Source organism: Tamandua tetradactyla, chromosome 3, assembly GCF_023851605.1.
Source record: "Tamandua tetradactyla isolate mTamTet1 chromosome 3, mTamTet1.pri, whole genome shotgun sequence".
Taxonomy (NCBI): domain Eukaryota; kingdom Metazoa; phylum Chordata; class Mammalia; order Pilosa; family Myrmecophagidae; genus Tamandua; species Tamandua tetradactyla.
The window spans coordinates 56,017,782-56,038,880 of NC_135329.1; the positions used below are offsets into that span (position 1 = coordinate 56,017,782).

General features: G+C 37.3%; 1 protein-coding gene across 5 annotated transcripts in view; it reads left to right on the forward strand.

Moving 5' to 3' along the window:
- The window catches only part of TAF1B (TATA-box binding protein associated factor, RNA polymerase I subunit B), a 109,751-nt gene that overhangs the window by 6,400 nt on the left and 82,252 nt on the right, over nt 1–21,099 (forward strand). Inside the window, exon 2 of one of the 5 annotated variants that reach the window (XM_077153154.1) lies at nt 3,802–3,887. The exons of 2 other annotated variants lie outside the window; for them this stretch is intronic. Coding sequence is in view for 1 of the 3 variants with exons in the window: in XM_077153151.1 (XP_077009266.1) it covers nt 20,139–20,228 (90 nt within the window). In the remaining 2 variants the exon portion in view is untranslated. Of the gene's footprint in view, nt 1–3,801; nt 3,888–20,115; nt 20,229–21,099 lie in introns of those variants that run through there. 2 more of the 5 variants (XM_077153156.1, XM_077153151.1) reach the window with 2 other exon arrangements.

Below are 21,099 nucleotides of genomic sequence, written 5' to 3' on the forward strand. Positions count from 1 at the left end.
TAAGCTTATAGTTTTGAAACTGAAAATGTCCAAATCAAGGCATCATAAAGGTAATGCTTTCTTCCTGAAGACTAGCTGTCTGCGATACTAGATTCCGCTGTCACATGACAAGGCTCATGGTCGTGCCTGCTAGTTTCATTTCTCTTCCCAGTTTCTTGGTTTCAGCTTCTTGTTTCCATGACTTTCTCTCTTTTTGTCTGAATTACATTCTCTTATAAAGGACTCCAGTAAGAGGATTAAGACCCACCCTGGATGACAGCTTAAGTTAAGATCCTACTTTACAAACTAAAAAACAAACAAAAAAAATTAAAATATGTATATATCCTACTCACCAAAAGATCCTACTTACAATGGGTCCACACATGAGAATGGATTATCTTTAAGAACATAGCTTTCTGGGGTACATATTGCTTTCAGTGATCACAAAAGAGGGGGAAGGATTGAGAATAAATAGACTTAATTTTGGACACAGTAATTTGAGGTGACAGTGGAACATTTGGTGAAGATGTTGAGAGGGCATTTGTTTGCACAGGTCTGGAGCTCATGAACGAGGTTTAGATTTGTGTGGCAGTTAGTAGTACTCGGTGATAACCAGTTCTCTTCTCCTCCCTTTTGGTTTAGTGGTGCCACATGACAAGTTTCTGGCCAATGGACTGTGAATGAAAGTGATGTGTACCCCTTTCAGTGGAAACATTTAATTGCTGATGCAAGACTTCTATGACCCTTCCCTCTGAAGGGCAGTTATGAAGGAGATTTTTTTTTAACTTTTTAATTGTATAGTATAACATATATACAAAGCAAAGAAATAAAAAAAAAAGCCATCATTTTCAAAGCACTCTTTAAAAAATGGTTACAGGATAGATCCCAGAGTTTTGTCATGGGCTACCATATGATCGTCTCAGATTTTTCTTTCTAACTGCTCCAGAATATAGCAGACTAGAAGGCTTAAATTTTTTTTATCATCACAATCGCTTTTTTAAATCTTTTTTTGTGAAAAATTGTATTTATACAAAACAATAAATTTCAAAGCACAGCATCACAATTAGTTATAGAACATATTTCAGAGTTTGACATGGGTTACAATTCCACAGTTTAAAGTTTTTACTTCTTGCTGCTCTAAGATACTGGAAACTAAAAGAGATATCGATTTAATGATTCAGTATTCATATTCATTTGTTAAATCCTATCTTCACTGTATAGCTTCACCATCACCTTTGATCTTTCCATCCCTGTCTTTAGGGGTGGCAGGTTATTATAGGTGCAAGGTCTAACTAAAGCTTGCATAAAAGCAACCTCTAGAGTAGCCTCTCAACTGTATTTGAACTCTCTCTGCCACTGATACTTTATTAGTTACACTTGTTTTCCCCCTTTGGTCAGGATGGAATTGTTGATTCCATGGTCCCAGGGTGGGTGTCACTCCCACGTCTCCAGGGAGACTTTCACCCCTGGATGTCATGTCCCTTGTAGAGGCATGGCAATGATTTCACTTGCAGAGTTGGGCTTAGAAAGTGAGACCACATCTGAACAGCAAAAGAGGTCCTCCAAAGTAACTCTTAGACATGCCTATAGGTAATCTAAGCTTCTCCGCTATCTACATAAGTGTCACAAAAGTAAGCCTCAGGATTAAAGGCATGGCCTATTGATTTTGGTGGCCCTAAAGTTTGACATAGTATCAGGGGATTCCCTGATGATAAGATTTAATAGTTCCATACTCTTTCTCCCAATCCTCAAGGGACTTTGCCAATACTTTTTGATTATCTGCTTAATATACTCTAAGATGTATCCAGGCATTACAATAATCTGTACAGGATTAAAGGACCTCTTTCTTATTCTGAGCAACCTGTGTTTTAGTGGTTCAAATGAGTTATGCAAATAGGTTGAGTTAGATTATGTGCTATAGAAAATTTCAGTTCCAGACCAAATAAACCTTTCTTCCTTTGGTCACAAAGAGTATGTGTAGTTCTAAAGTATGGACACTTGTCTTCCTTACCCCTGTGTTCTGAATTACTTTAGCCCCAACCTGATTGGCTTTGTTCTTATCTCTAAATATCAGGGTTTTATATATATATATATATATATATATATATATATATATATATATATATATATAACAGCCTCTTGAAATCCAGAAAATAATAATCACCACTCTGGACGTAATGTGTCGGCTCTAAAAGCTTACAATCTGGGCCCCTGTTTTCTTATAAGCATTTTCTAAAGGTGGCCATGCCATTGTTCTTTTGTTTCTGGCTTATTTTGCCTCTCCAAATGTCCCATGTGTTCATTCATATCATTGCATTCCACACGAGTTTGTTCCTTTTTATAGCAGCACAACCTTCGTTCCTAAGTATACACTATCGTTTGCCAATCTACTTCTCAGTCAGTGCATCCTTTGGCCACCTGCATTCGTTGGGCATCATGTGTAGTGCCCAAAGTCCACAGTCCTTCAGCATTCTCAATTTTAGATAATTTCATTGTTCCCAAGAGAAAGAAAACCAATAAATACATCTTCGCCAAATAAGAAAGCTAAATCTCCCCTTAACTCTTGTCCCTCCCTCCATTATTTACCTCTGCTGTTGCTGTGGTAGTGCTGATGTTTTCCTTTTGAACGTAGCCCATAGCATGCACTATCAGTCTTCCCCCTGTACCCTGGACTTAAACACTCTGTGTACACGAATCATATCTTTGGAGTAATTCTTGCAAAAACTAATTCTTATTTTTAGTGTTAGTCAGTGGGACACGTAGATCTATACAACCCGCTTCAATCTTCTTTTTTTTATTTTTAACATTTTTATTGTATAGAATAACATATATACAAAGCAATAGTTTTCAAAGCACTCTTCAACAAGTAGTTGTAGGACAGATCCCAGAGTTTGTCATGGGCAACCATACGATCCTCTCATATTTTTCCTTCTGGATGCTCCACGATATAGGAGGCTAGAGGGCTTAAATACTTTTTTATCATCACAATTGGCTTTTTTTCTTGTGAAAAATAATATATGTACAAAAATGCTATAAATTTCAAATCACAGCACCACAATTAGTTGTAGAACATATTTCAGAGTTTGACATGGGTTACATTTCCACAATTTTAGCTTTTTATTTCTAGCTGCTCTAAAATACTGGAGACCAGAAGAAGTATCAGTTTAATGATTCAGCATTTATATTTGTCTGTTGAATCCTATCTTCTGTAGATGATAAAGACTGAGATGGTATAATCTAGGAATTCCTAGAGTGTATAATGATAGTGACTAAATGTACAAATTTAAAAAATGTTTTTGCATGAGGAAGAACAAAGGAATGTCATTACTGCAGGGTACTGAAAATAGATGGTAATTAATATTTTAAATTTTCAACCTATGTGTGAGACTAAAGCAAAAAATGTTTATTTGGTACAAAATTTATATTTTGACTAGTGCATTTCCTAATATAGCTTATGCAGATAGCTTAATTGAACAACATAAGTACATGGAACCTTGAGTAAGACATGAGATTTTGTTGGTTTGTCCAGAGTGATGCCCCGATAAATGCCAGAGTGATTTGAACAGTGAATAAAAATGTATTTGCAAAGTCCCCTCTGGGGAATCGTGAGAATGGGGGAAAATTCACCTTCCCCAAGTTGAATTCTTGATATTCTCACAAGCAGTGTGGACAACCAAAGCTATAGGCTGAGCCCCCAGTCTTGGGGTTTGTTCATATGAAACTTAACCCCACAAAGGATAGGTCAAGTCTACTTAAAATTTAGGCCTAAGAGTCAACCCAAGAGAGCCTCTTTTGTGGCTCATATGTGACCTCTCTCTCCAGCAAACTCACCACCTTCCGCCTGTCAACGTGGGACATGAATCCCAGGGGTGTGGACCTTCCTGGCAACGTGGGACAGAAATTCTAGAGTGAGCTGAGACGCAGCATCAAGGGATTGAGAAAAACCCTAGAATGAGCTGAGATTCAGCATCAAGGGATTGAGAAAAGCTTCTCAACCAAAAGGGAGAAGAGTGAAATGAGACAAAGTGTCAATGGCTGAGAGATTCCAAACAGAGTCGAGAAGTTATCCTGGAGGTTATTCTTATGCATTAAGTAGATATCACTTTGTTATTCAAGATGTAATGGAGAGGCTGGAGGGAACTGCCTGAGAATGTAGAGCTGTGTTCCAGTAGCCATGTTTCTGAAAGACAATTGTATAATGATATAGCTTTCATACAGTGTGACTGTGTGATTGTGAAAACCTTGTGTCTGATACTCCTTTTATCTACCTTGTCAACAGACAAGTAGAACATATGGAATAAAAATAAGTAATAGGGGAAACAAATGTTAAAATAAATTTAGTTTGAAATGCTTGTGATCAATGAAAGGGAGGGGTAAGGGGCATGGTATGTACAATTTTTTTTTCTGTTGTCTTTTTATTTCTTTTTCTGAATAGATGTAAATGTTCCAAGAAATGATCGTGATGATGAATATGCAACTATGTGATGATATTGTGGATTACTGATTGTATATGTAGAACAGAATGATCAAAATAGGAATGTTTGCGTTTGGTGTTTTTTGGTATTTAAAAAAAAAACTATTCAAGGGGTAGCTAAATAAATAAATAAATAAATCTTCTCTTCTCTGTATAACTCCACCACCACCTTTGATCTTTCCATTCCTTTCTTTAGGGGTGTTTGGGTAGAGAGATGGAGCTTATAACAAACAATGGCATTTTCCCCCCTGTACCCTGGACTTGAACAGTCTTTGTACAAGAATCATATCTTTGAAGTAGTTCTTGTGAGAACTAATTCATATTTCTGGTGTTAATCAGTGGGCCCTGTAGGTCTATACAACCCCTTTCGATCTTGTTCATGTTCAGTGTGATAATATTACTTATAGACCCATTAGAGAACCACCTTCACTCCTATCTATTCGCTAACATTGGAGTTCAACCTCATTAGCTAACGTTTCACCCATCTGTAGCTTCTATGTATCTCTAAGTCCCCTGTATTCTGTATTATCAGCCTCTGATTATACCTTTATGCTGGTCATAAAAGTGGAATCATACAGTAGCTATCTTTTTGTGTCTGGCTTATTTCACTCAGCATTTTGTCTTCAAACCTCATCCATCTAGTCATGATGCTTCAGGACATCATTTCATCTTACTGCTGCATAATATTCCATCGTATATATATACCACATTTTGTTGATGCACTTGTCTGTGTATGGGCATTTGGTTTGCTTCCATCTTTTGGCGATTGTGAATAATGCTACTGTGAAGATCAGTGTGCATATATCTGTTTGTGTCATTGCTTTTAGCTCCTCTGGGTATATACCAAGTAATGCTAATTGCTGCGTCATAGGGCAACTTGATATTCAGTTTCCTAAGTGCCACCAAACAGTCTTCCATAGTGGCTGCACCATTATACATTCCCACCAGCAGTGCATAGGTATCCTAGTTCCTCCACATCCTTTCCAACATTTATAGTTTCCTGTTTGTTTAATAGCAGCCACTCTTATAGGTGTGAGATGATATCTCATTGTAATCTTGATCTGCATTTCCCTTATAAGCCAATGAAAATGAGCATGTCTTCATGTGCTTTTGAGCCATCTGTATTTGCTCTTGAGAAAAATGCCTACTCATATCTTTAGCCCATTGTGTTATAAATTGTTGAGTTGTATGATTTACTTGTATATACAGGAAATAAAACCTTTGTCCGATATGTGATTTCCAAATATTTTCTCCCATTGAGTTGGCTGCCTCTTCACCTTTTGACAATCTTTTGAGGTGTAGATGCATTTGATTTTGAGGAGCTCCCATTTATCTATTTTTCTTTCATTTCTTATGCTTTTGGTGTAAAGTGTAGGAAGCTGCTTCCTATTACTAGGTCTTGAAGTTGTTTCCCTACATTTTCTTCTAGAAGCTTTATGGTGCTAGTTCTTATATTTAGGTGTTTGATCCACTTTGAGTTAATTTTGTGTAGAGTGTAAGATAGGGATCCTCTTTCATTCTTTTGGCTTTTGATATCCAGTTCTTCCATACCCAATTATTGAAAACTCTTTTGTCCCAGTTCAGAGGATTTGGGCACCTTGTCAAAAATCAGTTGACCATAGATTTGGTGGTCTGTTTCTGCACTCTCAGTTCGATTCCATTGGTCAGTGCTTTTATCTTTGTGCCAGTGCCATGCTGTTTTAACCACTGTGGCTTTATAATAGATTTTAAAGTCAGGGAGTGTTAATCCTCCCACTTCATTCTTGTTTTTTAGGATGCTTTTAGCTATTTGGGGGTCTCTTTCCCTTCTAGATGAATTTAGTAATTAGTTTTTCCAAGTCTTCAAGGGAGGTTGTTGGAATTTTGATTCGTACTGTGTTGAATCTGTAGATCAGTTTGGGGAGAATGACATCTGAACTATATTTAGCCTTCCTATCCATGAGTAGGGAATGTCTTTCCATCTATTTAGATCTCCTTTGATTTATTTTAGCAATGTTATGTTGTTTTCTGAGTACAAGTCCTTTACATCCCTAGTTAAGTTCATTCCTAAGTATTTGATTCTTTTAGTTGCTATTTTGAATGGAATTTTTTCCTTAACTGACTCCTCACCTAGGTCATTGCTTGTATATAGAAATGTTACTGATTTTTGCACATTAATTTTATCTTCTGCCACCTTGCTGAATTTGTTTATTAGCTCAAGTAACTTTAGCTGTAGATTTCTCAGAAACTTTCAAGTATAGTATCATATCATCTGTAAATAATGAGCGTTTTACTTCTTCCTTTCCAATTTGGATGCCTTTTATTTCTTTATCCTGCATGATTGCTCTAGCTAGTACTTCTAGCACAGTGTTGAATAATAGTGGTGACAGTGGGCATCTTTGTCTTGTTTCTTATCTTAGGGGGAAAGCTTTCAGTTTCTGTCCATTGAGTACAATGCTGGCTATTTTTCATATATTCCCTTTATCATATTTAGATAGATACCTTTGATTCCTATCTTTTGGAGTGTTTTTATCAGAAAAGGGTGCTGAATTTTGTCCAATGCTTTTTCAACTTCAATCAAAATGATCATGTAATTTTTCCCTTGCGATTTGTTAATGTGCTGTATTACATTAATTGATTTTCTTGTGTTGAACCATCCTTTCATTCCTGGTATAAACCCCACTTAGTTGTGGTGTATAATTCTTTTAATGTGTTGTTGGATTTGATTTGCTAATATTTTGTTGAGAATTTTTGCGTCTGAGTTCATTCGGGAGATTAGCCTATAGTTTTCCTTTCTTACAGCATCTTTACCCAATTTGGGTATTAAAATATTAGCTTCATAAAATGAGTTAGGTAGAGTTCCTTTTTCCTCAGTTTTTTTTGAAAAGTTTGAGCAGGATTGGTGTTAGTTCTTTTTGTAATGTTTGCTAAAATTCCCCTGTGAAGCCATCTGGCCCTGGGCTTTTCTTTACAGGAAGATTTTTTTTTTTTTTTTTTTTTTTTTTACATGGGCAGGTGCTGAGAATTGAACCCAGGTCTCCGGCTGGCAGTTGAGAATTCTGCCTGGTTGAGCCACCATTGCACTGCCCTGTCGGAAGATTTTTGATGACTGATTGAATCTCTTTACTTGTGATTGGTTTGTTGAGATCTATTTCTTCCAGAGTAAGTGTAGCGTCTTTGTGTATTTCCAGGAATTTGTCCAATTCATCTAAGTTGTCTAGTTTGTTGGCATATAGTTGGTCATAGTATCCTCTTATGATTTCTTTTATTTCTTCATTTCTAATTTTGTTTATTTGCATCCTCTTTTTTTCTTTGTGAGTCTTTCTAGTAGCCCATCAACTTTATTTATTTTCTCAAAGAACCAACTTTTGGTTATATTGATCCTTTGTATTGCTATTAGGTTTTCCCATTCATTTATCTCTGCTTTAATCTTTGTTATTTCTCTTCTGTTTGCTTTGTGGAAGTTTGCTGTCCTTTCTCAAGTTCTTCCAGGTGTCCTAAGTCCTTGATTTTTTGCTGTTTCTTGTTTTTTAATATAGGCATTTAGAGCAATAAATTTCCCTCTCAGCACGGCCTTTGCTGCATCCCATAAATTCTGATAAGTTGTATTCTCATTCTCATTTGTCTCCAGATAGCTACTGATTTCTCTAGCAAATTCTTTTTTGACCCACTGGTTATTTAAGAATTGTGTTATATATGTGTTATATATGTCTGTTAGGTCTAATTCATTTATCAAGTTATTTAACTTCTTTGTTTCCTTGTTGATCTTCTGTCTGGTCGTTCTATCTATAGAGGAGAGTGGTGTATTGAAGTCTCCTGCTTTATTGTTGAAACATCAATCACTCCCTTCAGTTTTGCCGATGTCTATCTCATGTACATTGCAGCTCCTTAATTGGGAGCATAAACATTTATGATTGTTTTATCTTCTTGGTGAATTGACCCTTTAATTAGTAGGTAGTGTCCTTCTTTGTCTGTTAAGATGTCTATATTTAAAGTCTGTTTTGTCTGATATTAGTATAGCTATTCTTGCTGTCTTTTGATTACAGCTTGTGTGGAAAATCTTTTTTTTTCCCCATGCAAAAGAATGAAAGAGGACAACCTATCAAAATATGTGATACAAAAAATTAACTCAAATGGCTCAAAGATCTGAATATAAGAATCAGGACCATAACATTCCTAGAAGAAGTAGAAAAGCATCTACAGGATTTTGTGTTAGGCAATGGATTCTTAGGACGTATCTGTACGCAACTGGTCTGGGGTTGCATAACTGGTGTGCACTAGTCTAGAGTGCAGGGCTCTTTGTGCGCATGCATAGAGCTGTGCAGCGGGTTGGTGTTATGCGTTCATGGTTTGGGGGCAGATGTGATCCGGCAGCGCAGTTCAGCACTTTCTCAGGCCTGGGAAGTGTGGCTGAGGGCGTGCACATGCGGGATTCTAGGACTGCCTAAACTGAAGTTCCCAGAGCTGAAGGATATGATTGGGAGCCTGTGTGCATGCGCAGGTGTAGGAGTGCCATAAACTGAAGTTCCCAGAGCTAAAGGACATGATTGGGGGCCCATGCTCGTGCATGGGTCTAGGAGTGTTGTAAAATGAAGTTCCCAGAGCTGAAGGACGTGACTGGGGCTCGTGTGCATATACAGTACCAGGAGTGCCGTAAACTGTTGTACATACCTCAGGGGGTGCAGGGGGAGGCTGTGCAACATTACGGGTGGGGTGCATGGGTAGTGTGGGTATGGAGGTTAATGCCTATAGCTTTTATGCACTGTTAGCAGCCTGCAGGGAACAGGGAGGGGGAGGGAGGGCTTGGGAGGGGTGCAGGAGAAGTGGGTTGGGCTGCACTTGGAGTGGGGTTGTGCGGCAGGTACGCGTGCTGGAGACTGGTGGGGCAGGGGTGCTTGGAGTGCGGGGAATGGGAGCGGGTGACAGGTTTGGGTGTGTGGAGTGTGGGGTGAGTCACTGATCACAGGGCTGCACTGGTGAGGATAGCACATTCAAGGAATGCGGCCTGGCTTGCTTCCTGGTCCCAGGCATCCATCCATCGGGGCTGATCTTGAACTACTCTATTCGTCCATCTTCCCAGAAGTCATCCTTTTACCCATTTTTAAATAGGGTTGCTTATCTTTTCATTGTTGAGCTGCAGGATTTATTTATATATCTGGATATTAAACCCTTATCATGTATGTAATTTCCAAATATTTTCTCCTTTTGACTGGTTTTATTTTCACTGTTGTTGCACAATCCATTGGTGTGCAAAAGTTTTTCATTTTGAGGAAGTCCTGTTTGTCCAGTTTTTTTTTCATTGCTTGTGCTTTGGATGTAAAGTCTAAGAAACCATTGCCTAACACAAAATCCTGAAGATGCTTTTCTACATTTTCTTCTAGGAATGATATGGTCCTGGTTCTGATATTCAGGTCTTTGATTCATTTTGAGTTAACATATTTTGATAGGTTTTCCTCTTTCATTCTTTTGCATATGGATACCCAGTTCTCCCAGCACAATTTGTTGAAGACACTGTTCTTTTCCAGTTGAGTGGACTTGGAAGCCTTGTTGAAAGTCAGTTGGCCATAGGTGTGAAGGTCTACTCTGAATTCTTAGTTGAATTCCATTGATCAGTATATCTATCCTTGTGCTAGTATCATGCTGTTTTGGCCACTGTTGCTTTGTAATATGCTTTAAAGTGGTGAAGTGTGACTCCTTCAACTTTGTTCTTCTTTTTCAAGAAACCCTTTCATGTAAATTTGATAATTAGCTTTTCCATTTCTACATAGTAAGCTGTTGCAATTTTAATTGTGTTTGTGTTCAATCTGTATATCAGTTTGGGTAGAATTGACATTGTAATGATATTTAGTATTCCATTCCAGGAATGTGGACTGTCCTTTCATTTATTTAGGTCTTTGGTTTCTTTTAGCAATGTTTTGTGATTTTCTATGTATAAGTCCTTTATAAACTTGGTTAAATTTATTCCTAGATATTTGATTTTTTTAGTGGCTACTGTAAATTGATTTTTTTTCTTGATTTCCTCCTCAGATTGTTCATTATTAGGATGTAGAATAATGAATTTATTAGATCTAATAGCTTTGTTGTAGATTTTTTCAGGACTTTCTATATATGGGATCATGTCATCTACAAATAGGGAAAATTTTACTTCTTCCTTTTCCATTTGGATGCCTTTTATTCCTTTTTCTTGCTTAATTAATTTGGTAAGCACTTCCAGTACAATGTTGAATAACAGTGGTGACATCCTTGTCTTAGGCATCCGTGTCTTGTTCCAGATCTTAGAGGGTAAACTTTTAGTCTTCCACTACTCAGTCTGAAGTAAGTTGTGAGTTTTTCATATATGCCCTTTATAGTGTTGAGAAAGTTTCCTTCTATTTCTAGTGTTCCTAGTGTTTTTATCAAGGGGGGGATGCTGAATTTTGTCAAATGCCTGTCTGTGTCAGTTGAGATGATCATGTGTGTTTTTCCCTTCATTTTTTTAATGTGGTATATTACATTAATTGCTTTTTCTTATGTTGAACCCCCCTTGCACATCTGGGATAAAACCCACTTGATCATGGTGTATAATTCTTTTGATATGCTGTTGGATTCAATATGCAAGTATTTTGTTGAGGATTTTGGCATCATAGAATGAGTTGGGTAGTGTTCCTTACTCCTTAGTTTTTTGGAAGAGTTTGAGTAGAATTGGTATGAATTATTCTTGGGATGATTGGTAGAATTCACCTGTGAAATCATCTGGTCCTGGGCTTTTCTTTGTTGGAAATTTTTTAATTTGGTCTATTGGTAATTGGTCTATTGCAGTCTTCTATTTCTTCTAGAATCAGTGGAGGTTGTTAGTGTTTTTCCAAGAATTTATCCATTTGATCTAAGTTATCTTATTTGTTGGCATACAGTTGTTCATATTATCCTCTTATGATTGTTTTTATTTCTGTATGGTCAGTAGTAATGTCCCCCCTCTCATTACTGATTTTATTTATTTGCATCTTCTCTACTTTTTCTTTGTCAGTTTAGCTAAGGGTTTGTCAGTTTTATTGATCTTTTCATATAACCCAACTTTTGGTTTTGTTAATTCTATTTCTTTTAGTCTTTGTTTCATTTATTTCTCCACTAATCTTTGTTACTTTCTTCCTTTTGCTTGCTTTGAGATTAGTTTATTGTTCTTTTTCTAGTTCCTCCAGGTCAGGTGTGCAGGTAGGGCCTTGATTTTAGTTCTTTCTTCTTCTTTTTTTTTTTACATGGCATGTACTGGGAATTGAACCCGGATCTCTGGCATGGCAAGCAAAAACTTGCCACTGTGGCCCGCCCTCTTTCTACTTTTTTTTAATGTAGGTATTTAGCACTGTAAATTTTTCTCTCATTATTGCTTTTTCTGCATCCCATTATTTTTGATGTTTTCATTTTTCATGAGGTATTTACTGATTTCCCTTCCCGTTTCTTCTTTGACTCAATCATTAAGAGTATGTTGTTGGGTCCAGAGAAGATGGCGGCTTAGTAAGACGCGCGGATCTTAGTTCCTCCTCCAGAACAGCTACTAGGGGAGTAGAAATGATACAGAACAGCTCCCAGAGCCACGACAGAGATCAAAAAGACAGCGTACCCCATCCTGGAACGGCTGACTGGCTGAGAGAACCCGCTCCGGTGAGATCGCCAAGGGGCGCGGGCTTCCCCGGGCGGGGCGGCAAGCGGCCGGAGTCCCTCCCTTCCACCTTCCCGGGCCAGCTGGCAGAATTGGGCAGGTGGTCCCCTCAAGCCGCGGCGGCTGGTGCCCCCACCACGCGCGGCCCCCCAGACTAACTGAGAGAATTGGATCGGAAATCCCCAGGCTGCGGAGAACAGTGACTGGGGTGGGGGTGGGGTCCCTTCCAAACACGTGACTCCCCGATCCGGCTGGGAACGGTGCACTCTCCCAGGCCGCAGCGGCTGGCGCCCTCCTGCCACACTTGGCGCCCCGGGCTGACTAGGAAATTCGGACGGGCGCTCTCACGGGCTGCAGCGGCCGGAGACCCTCCCGCGTTCGGACCCCCGGGCCGGCTGGCACTCTTCCAAGCCACTTCGGCTGGCGAACCTCCCCCATGGCGTGAGTTTTCCAAAGTTAAAGGACCCACAGCACCTTTTACTGGTGGGACCCACAGACAAGCGTGTGCCACAAGCGCCACCTACTGGGCAGGATAAGAAAAACAGAACCCAGAGATTTCACAGAAAAATCTTTCAACCTGTTGGGTCCAACACCCAGGGAAATCTGACTAAATGCCTAGACGCCAGCAGAAGATAAAGGATCACGCTCAGAAAATTGAAAATATGGCCCAGTCAAAGGAACAAACCAATAGTTCAAAGGAGATACAGGAGCTGAGAAAACTAATGCTGAATATACAAACAGAAATGGAAAACCTCTTCAAAAAATGAAATCGATAAATTGAGGGAGGACATGAAGAAGACATGGGCTGAACAAAAAGAAGAAATAGAAAAACTGAAAAAACAAATCACAGAACCTATGGAAGTGAAGGATAAAGTAGAAAAGATGGAAAAAACAATGGATACCTACAATGATAGATTTAAAGAGACAGAAGCTAGAATTAGTGAACTGGAGGATGGAACATCTGAATTCCAAAAAGAAACAGAAACTATCAGGAAAAGAATGGAAAAATTTGAACAGGGTGTCAAGGAACTCAAGGACAATATGAACTGCACAAATATACATGTTGTAGGTGTCCCAGAAGGAGAAGAGAACAGAAAAGGAGGAGAAAAACTAATGGAAGAAATTATCACTGAAATTTTCCAAATCTTATGAAAAACCTAAAATTACAGATCCAAGAAGTGTAGCGCACCCCAAAGAGATTAGACCCAAATAGGCGTTCTCCAAGACACTTGCTAGTTAGAATGTCAGAGGTCAAAGAGAAAGAGAGGATCTTGAAAGCAGCAAGAGAAAAACAATCCATCACATACAAGGGAAACCCAATAAGACTATGTGTAGATTTCTCAACAGAAACCATGGAAGCTAGAAGGGAGTGGGATGATATATTTAAATTACTAAAAGAGAAAAACTGCCAATCAAGAATTCTATACCCAGAAAAATTGTCCTTCAAAAATGAGGGAGAAATTAAAACATTCTCAGACAAAAAGTCACTGAGAGAATTTGTGACCAAGAGACCAGCTCTGCAAGAAATACTAAAGGGAGCACTAGAGGCAGATATGAAAAGACAGAAGAGAGAGGTATGGAGAAGAGTGTAGAAAGAAGGAAAGTCAGATATGATATATATAATACAAAAGACAAAATGTTAGAGGAAAATATTATCCAAACAGTAATAACACTAAATGTTAATGGACTGAATTCCCCAATCAAAAGACATAGACTGGCAGAATGGATTAAAAAAAAACAGGATCCTTCCATATGCTGTCTACAGGAAACACATCTTAGACCCAAAGATAAACATAGGTTGAAAGTGAAAGGTTGGGAAAAGATATTTCATGCAAATAACAATGAGAAAAGAGCAGGAGTAGCTATACTAATATCCAACAAATTAGACTTCAAATGTAAAACAGTTAAAAGAGACAAAGAAGGACACTATATACTAATAAAAGGAACAATTAAACAAGAAGAAATAACAATCATAAATATTTACGCACTGAACCAGAATGCCCCAAAATACGTGAGGAATACACTGCAAACACTGAAAAGGGAAATAGACACATATACCATAATAGTTGGAGACTTCAATTCACCACTCTCATCAATGGACAGAACATCTAGACAGAGGATCAATAAAGAAATAGAGAATCTGAATATTATTATAAATGAGGTAGACTTAACAGACATTTATAGGACATTACATCCCACAACAGCAGGATACACCTTTTTCTCAAGTGCTCATGGATCATTCTCAAAGATAGACCATATGCTGGGTCACAAAGCAAGTCTTAACAAATTTTAAAAGATTGAAATCATACACAACACTTTCTCGGATCATAAAGGAATGAAGTTGGAAATCAATAATAGGCGGAGTGCCAGAAAATTCACAAATACGTGGAGGCTCAACAACACACTCTTAAACAACGAGTGGGTCAAAGAAGAAATTGCAAGAGAAATTAGTAAATACCTCGAGGCGAATGAAAATGAAAACACAACATATCAAAACTTATGGGACGCAGCAAAGGCAGTGCTAAGAGGGAAACTTATTGCCCTAAAGGCCTATATCAGAAAAGAAGAAAAGGCAAAAATGCAGGAATTAACTGTCCACTTGGAAGAACTGGAGAAAGAACAGCAAACTAATCCCAAAGCAAGCAAAAGGAAAGAAATAACAAAGATTAGAACAGAAGTAAATGAAATAGAAAACATGAAAACAATAGAGAAAATCAATAAGACCAGAAGTTGGTTCTATGAGAAAATCAATAAGATTAATGGGCCCTTAGCAAGATTGACAAAAAGAAGAAGAGAGAGGATGCAAATAAATAAGATCAGAAATGGAAGAGGAGACATAACTACTGACCTCACAGAAATAAAGGAGGTAATAACAGGATACTATGAACAACTTTGTGCTAATAAATACAACAATTTAGATTAAATGGATGGGTTCCTGGAAAGACATGAACAACCAACTTTGACTCAAGAAGACATAGATGACCTCAACAAACCAATCACAACTAAAGAAATTGAATTAGTCATTCAAAAGCTTCCTAAAAAGAAAAGTCCAGGACCAGACGGCTTCACATCTGAATTCTATCAAACATTCCAGAAAGAATTAGTACCAACTCTCCTCAAACTCTTCAAAAAAATCGAAGTGGAGGGAAAACTACCTAATTCATTCTATGAAGCCAACATCACCCTCATACCAAAACCAGGCAAAGATATTACAAAAAAAGAAAACTACAGACCAATCTCCCTAATGAATATAGATGCAAAAATCCTCAATAAAATTCTAGCAAATCATATCCAACAACATATTAAAAGAATTATACATCATGACCAAGTAGGATTCATCCCAGGTATGCAAGGATGGTTCAACATAAGAAAATCAATTAATGTAATACACCATATCAACAAATCAAAGCAGAAAAATCCCATGATCATCTCAATTGATGCAGAGAAGGCATTTGACAAGATTCAACATCCTTTCCTGTTGAAAACACTTCAAAAGATAGGAATATAAGGGAACTTCCTTAAAATGATAGAGGGAATATATGAAAAACCCCCAGCTAATATCATCCTCAATGGGGAAAAATTGAAAACTTTCCCCCTAAGATCAGGAACAAGACAAGGATGTCCACTATCACCACTATTATTCAACATCGTGTTGGAGGTTCTAGCCAGAGCAATTAGACAAGAAAAAGAAATACAAGGCATCAAAATTGGAAAGGAAGAAGTAAAACCATCACTGTTTGCAGACAATATGATACTATACGTCGAAAACCCGGAAAAATCCACAACAAAACTACTAGAGCTAATAAATGAGTACAGCAAAGTAGCAGGTTACAAGATCAACATTCAAAAATCTGTAGCATTTCTATACACTAGTAATGAACAAGGTGAGGGGGAAATCAAGAAACGAATCCCATTTACAATTGCAACTAAAAGAATAAAATACCTAGGAATAAATTTAAAGAGACAAAAAACCTATATAAAGAAAACGACAAAAAACTGTTAAAAGAAATCACAGAAGACCTAAATAGATGGAAGGGCATACCGTGTTCATGGATTGGAAGACTAAATATAGTTAAGATGTCAATCCTACCTAAATTGATTTACAGATTCAATGCAATACCAATCAAAATCCCAACAACTTTTTTTTCAGAGATAGAAAAACCAATAAGCAAATTTATCTGGAAGGGCAGGGTGCCCCGAATTGCTAAAAACATCTTGAGGAAAAAAAACGAAGCTGGAGGTCTTGCGCTGCCTGACTTTAAGGCATATTATGAAGCCACAGTGGTCAAAACAGCATTGTATTGGCATAAAGATAGATCGACCAATGGAATCGAATAGAGTGCTCAGATATAGACCCTCTCAATTCTATGGACATTTGATCTTTGATAAGGCAGTCAAGCCAACTCACCTGGGACAGAACAGTCTCTTCAGTAAATGGTGCCTAGAGAACTGGATATCCATATGCAAAAGAATGAAAGAAGACCCATATCTCACACCCTATACAAAAGTTAACTCAAAATGGATCAAAGATCTAATCATTAGGTCTAAGACCATAAAACAGTTAGAGGAAAATGTAGGGAGATATCTTATGGATCTTACAACTGGAGGTGGTTTTATGGACCTTAAACCTAAAGCAAGAGCACTGAAGAAGGAAATAAATAAATGGGAGCTCCTCAAAATTAAACACTTTTGTTCATCAAAGAACTTCATCAAGAAAGTAGAAAGACAGCCTACACAATGGGAGACAATATTTGGAAATGACATATCAGATAAAGGTCTAGTATCCAGAATTTATAAAGAGATTGTTCAACTCAACAACAACAAAAAGACAGCCAACCCAGTTACATTATGCTGAGTGAGTCTAGCCAAAAACTAAAAGACAAATACTGTATGGTCCCACTGATGTGAACCGACATTCGAGAATAAACTTGGAATATGTCATTGGTAACAGAGTCCAGCAGAAGTTAGAAACAGGGTAAGATAATGGGTAATTGGAGCTGAAGAGATACAGACTGTGCAGCAGGACTAGATACAAAAACTCTAAAATGGACAACACAATAATACCTAATTGTATAGTAATCATGTTAAAACACTGAATGAAGCTGCATCTGAGCTATAGGTTTTTTTTTTGTTGTTGTTGTTTTTTGTTTTTTGTTTGTTTTTGTCTGTCTGGTTGTTTTTTTTTGTTTGTTTGCTTTTACTATTATTATTACTTTTATTTTTTTTCTCTATATTAACATTCTATATCTTTTTCTTTTGTGTTGCTAGTTCTTCTAAACCGATGCAAATGTACTAAGAAACGCTGATCATGCATCTATGTGATGATGTTAAGAATTACTGATTGCATATGTAGAATGGTATGATTTCTAAATATTGGGTTAATTTCTTTTTTTTCCGTTAATTAATAAAAAAAAAAAGAGTATACTGTTTAACTTTCACATATTTGTGGATTTTTCAGTTCTCTACCTATTATTGATTTCCAGCTTCATTTCATTATGACAGAGAAAGTGCTTTGATTAATTTTAATCTTCAACAGTTGAGACCTGTTTTGTGACCACCATATGGTCTATTCCTGAGAATGATCCATGAGCAATTTAGAAGAATGTATATCCTTCTGTTCTGGTTTGCAATGTTGTGTATATGTGTTTTGGATGTAATTCATTTACCATATTATTCAAGTTCTCTGTTTCCTTATTGATCCTCTATTTAAATGTTCTTTCTATTGGTGAGGTGGTATATTGAAGTCTCTAGCTATTATTGTCGAAATATCTATTTCTCCCTTTAGTTTTGCCACCGTTTGCCTCATGTATTTTGGGCACTATGGTTAGGTACATAAATATTTTTTTTTGATTTTTAAAAAATATTTTTATTGGCAAATCTTCACACATATACCATCAGTGGCTCACGTTATCATCACACTGTTGTGTTTTCATCACTGTGATCATTTTGGAACATTTGCGTTACTTCAGAAAAAAGATATAAAAAGAAAAAACTAAAAAAAAGAAAGAAAAAACTCATACATCCCATACCCCTTACTCCTCCCTCTCATTGACCATTAGTATTTTAATCTACCCAATTTATTTGACCCCTTATTACCTCTATTATTCATTTATTTTTTAATCCATATTTTTACTCCTCTGTCCATACTCTGGATAAAAGGAGCATCACACACAAGGTTTTCACAATCACACAGTCACATTGTAAAAGTTATATCATTACACAATCATATTCCAAGAGTCAAGGCTACTGGAAAACAGCTCAACAGTTTAAGGTACTTCTCTCCAGGCCCTCCAATGCACCATAAACTAAAATGGGATATCTATATAATGCATAAAAATAACCTCCAGGATAACCTCTCAACTCTGTTTTAAATCTCTCAGCCACTGAAATTTTATTTTGTCTCATTTCTCCCTTGCCCCTTTTGGTAAAGAAGGCTTTCTCAGATCCCATGATGCTGGGTCCTGGTGAATCCCAGGAATTCTGTCCCACATTACCAGGGAGATTTGCATCCCTGGGAGTCATGTCCCATGTAGGGCAGAGGGCAGTGATTTCACCTGCTAAGTTGGCTTAGAGAGAGGCCACATCTGAACAACTAAAGATGGTATCAGGGGGTGACCTTTAGGCATAATTTGAAATAGACTTAACCTATCCTTTGCAGGAATAAGTTTCATAAGGATGAAAACTAAGATCAGGGACTCAGCCTATTGATTTGGTTGTCCACACCTCTTGTGAGTATAACAGAAGTTCTCCAAATGGGGAAGTTGAATACTTCTTTCTTTGTCCGCAGTCCCCATAGGGACTTTGTAAATAATTCTTTGTTTACTGCCCAAATTACTCTGGGATATATCAGGGCATCATAGGTAACTTGGACATATCAACAACATCTCATGCTCTATTCAAGACTCCACATACTTATGGTGTTGAACTAAACTGACCATACAAGTTAAATTAGGTAATGAGCTAGCCAAAATATAAATTTTGCACCAAATAAACATCTCTCCCTTTGGTCTCACACAGGAGTTGACGTTTTAAAGTATGGATGATATCCTTTACACTGTATACTGATCTACCCCAGTCATATCCAGATCAGCTTCATTCATATCTCTAGTCAAAGACTGAGCCCTTTTTCAACTTTTCCAACTGTTCTTGTATGGGGTACTGCTGACTTTCAGAGCTTCAGAGCCCTAGCTCTGAGTCTCAGGTGTCACATAAATACCCCAAGTTTCTGGGAACAACTAGGTTATATACAAACAGCTCACTATCTCAGAATTTAGAAATAACAGTTACACTCCTGAATATATGTGACTGCTGTAACAACTTACAATGTAGGACCCTTTACTATAGGCCCCAACCTGATAACCCATGCTCTCAACTACAATTCACCAAGTTTTTATATAATAATTAGTCCATATGAGTGAAGCATGATAATATTTGTCTTTTTGTTTCTGACATTTCATTCAACATACAGTCCTTAAGATTCATTAACCTAGTTGCATGCTGCGCAACTTCATTCCTTCTTGTGACTGCCCAGTAGTCTGTTGTATATGTACACCATAGCTCCCCCTTCTATTCTTCAGTTGTTGTACCCTTAGGCCACTTCCTTCTATTGTAAATCACGAACACTGCTACCATAAACCCCAGTGTGCAAATGTACATTTGTGTCCCCAAACTCAATTCCTCCAAGTAAATACTGAGCAACAGGGTTGCAAGATCATATGGCAACCCCATCCCTAGCCTCCCAGTGGAACCCACCACATAGCCCTCCAAGGAGCTGAACCTGTCAGTTTCCCTACTTATAGTGAATAGGTACATCTCTTTCTCCACATTTACTCTAGCACTTATTTCTCTCTGTTCATTTTTAAATAGTTTTACTCACATGTCATACAATCCAACTTAAGTAAATAGTCATGCCTTCACCACCATAATCAATATGAGGTTAGGTATATAAATATTTATGATATTTCTTCTTGGTGATTTGCCTCTTTTATTAATATATACTGTCCTTCTTTGTCTCTTAGAAGGACAGTATATATTAATTTTGCATTTGAAGTCTATTTTCCCCAACATCGGTATATGTACCCCAGCTCTTTTTTGTTTACTGTTTGCATGGACTGTTTTTTTCTAGCCTTTCACTTTCAACATCTTTATGCGTTTGGGTCTGAGGTGAGTCTCTTTTAGACAGCATATAGTAGAATCATACTTTTTAAATTCATTCTGCCAATCTGTATTTTCTGATTTTAATCTATTAACATTCAATGTTATTACTGTAAAGAGAGTAGTTAAACTATTCTATACTTTAGCTTTTATATATCATATTTAATTTTGTCTCCATTTTTGCTCTTTTAGTCACCCTTACTGATAATCTTCATTTCTACACATTGCTTCAAGCCTTTCTCTCCTGTCTTTTCTTTCAACTTGCAGAAATTCCTTTCATATTTTGTCTAGGGCAGATCTCTTATTGATGAACTCTTGTAAACTCTCCCTTATTTTTCAAAGACAGTTTTGCCCAATAAAGAATTCTTGTCTGGCAGTTATTCTCTTTCAGTACCTTAAATTTATCATATCACTGCCTTCCCTTCTCCATGGTTTCTGATGTGAAATTGGCACTTATTATGGTTCCCTGTATGTGACAAATCACTTTTCTCTTGCTGCTTTCAGCATTCTTTTATCTTTGGCATTTGACAGTCTAATTAGTATGCATCTTGGAGTACAAATATTAGGATTTATTCTGTTTGACGTATATTGTGCTTCCTGAACATGTATATTTATGTCTTACATAATGAGTTGGGAAAATTTTGACCATTATTTCCTTAGATGTGTTTTCTGCCCATTTTCCTTTCACTTCTCCTTCTGGGACAGCTATGACATGTATGTTTGTGTGTTTCATGCTGACATTCAAATCTGTGAGACTCTGCTCAGTGTTCTCCATTCATTTTTTTTTATCTGTTCTCCTGGCTGTATGATTTAAATTATCATGTCTTCTAGTTTGCTGATTCTTCTATCTGTTTAAATCGGCTTTGTATACCTCCAGTGT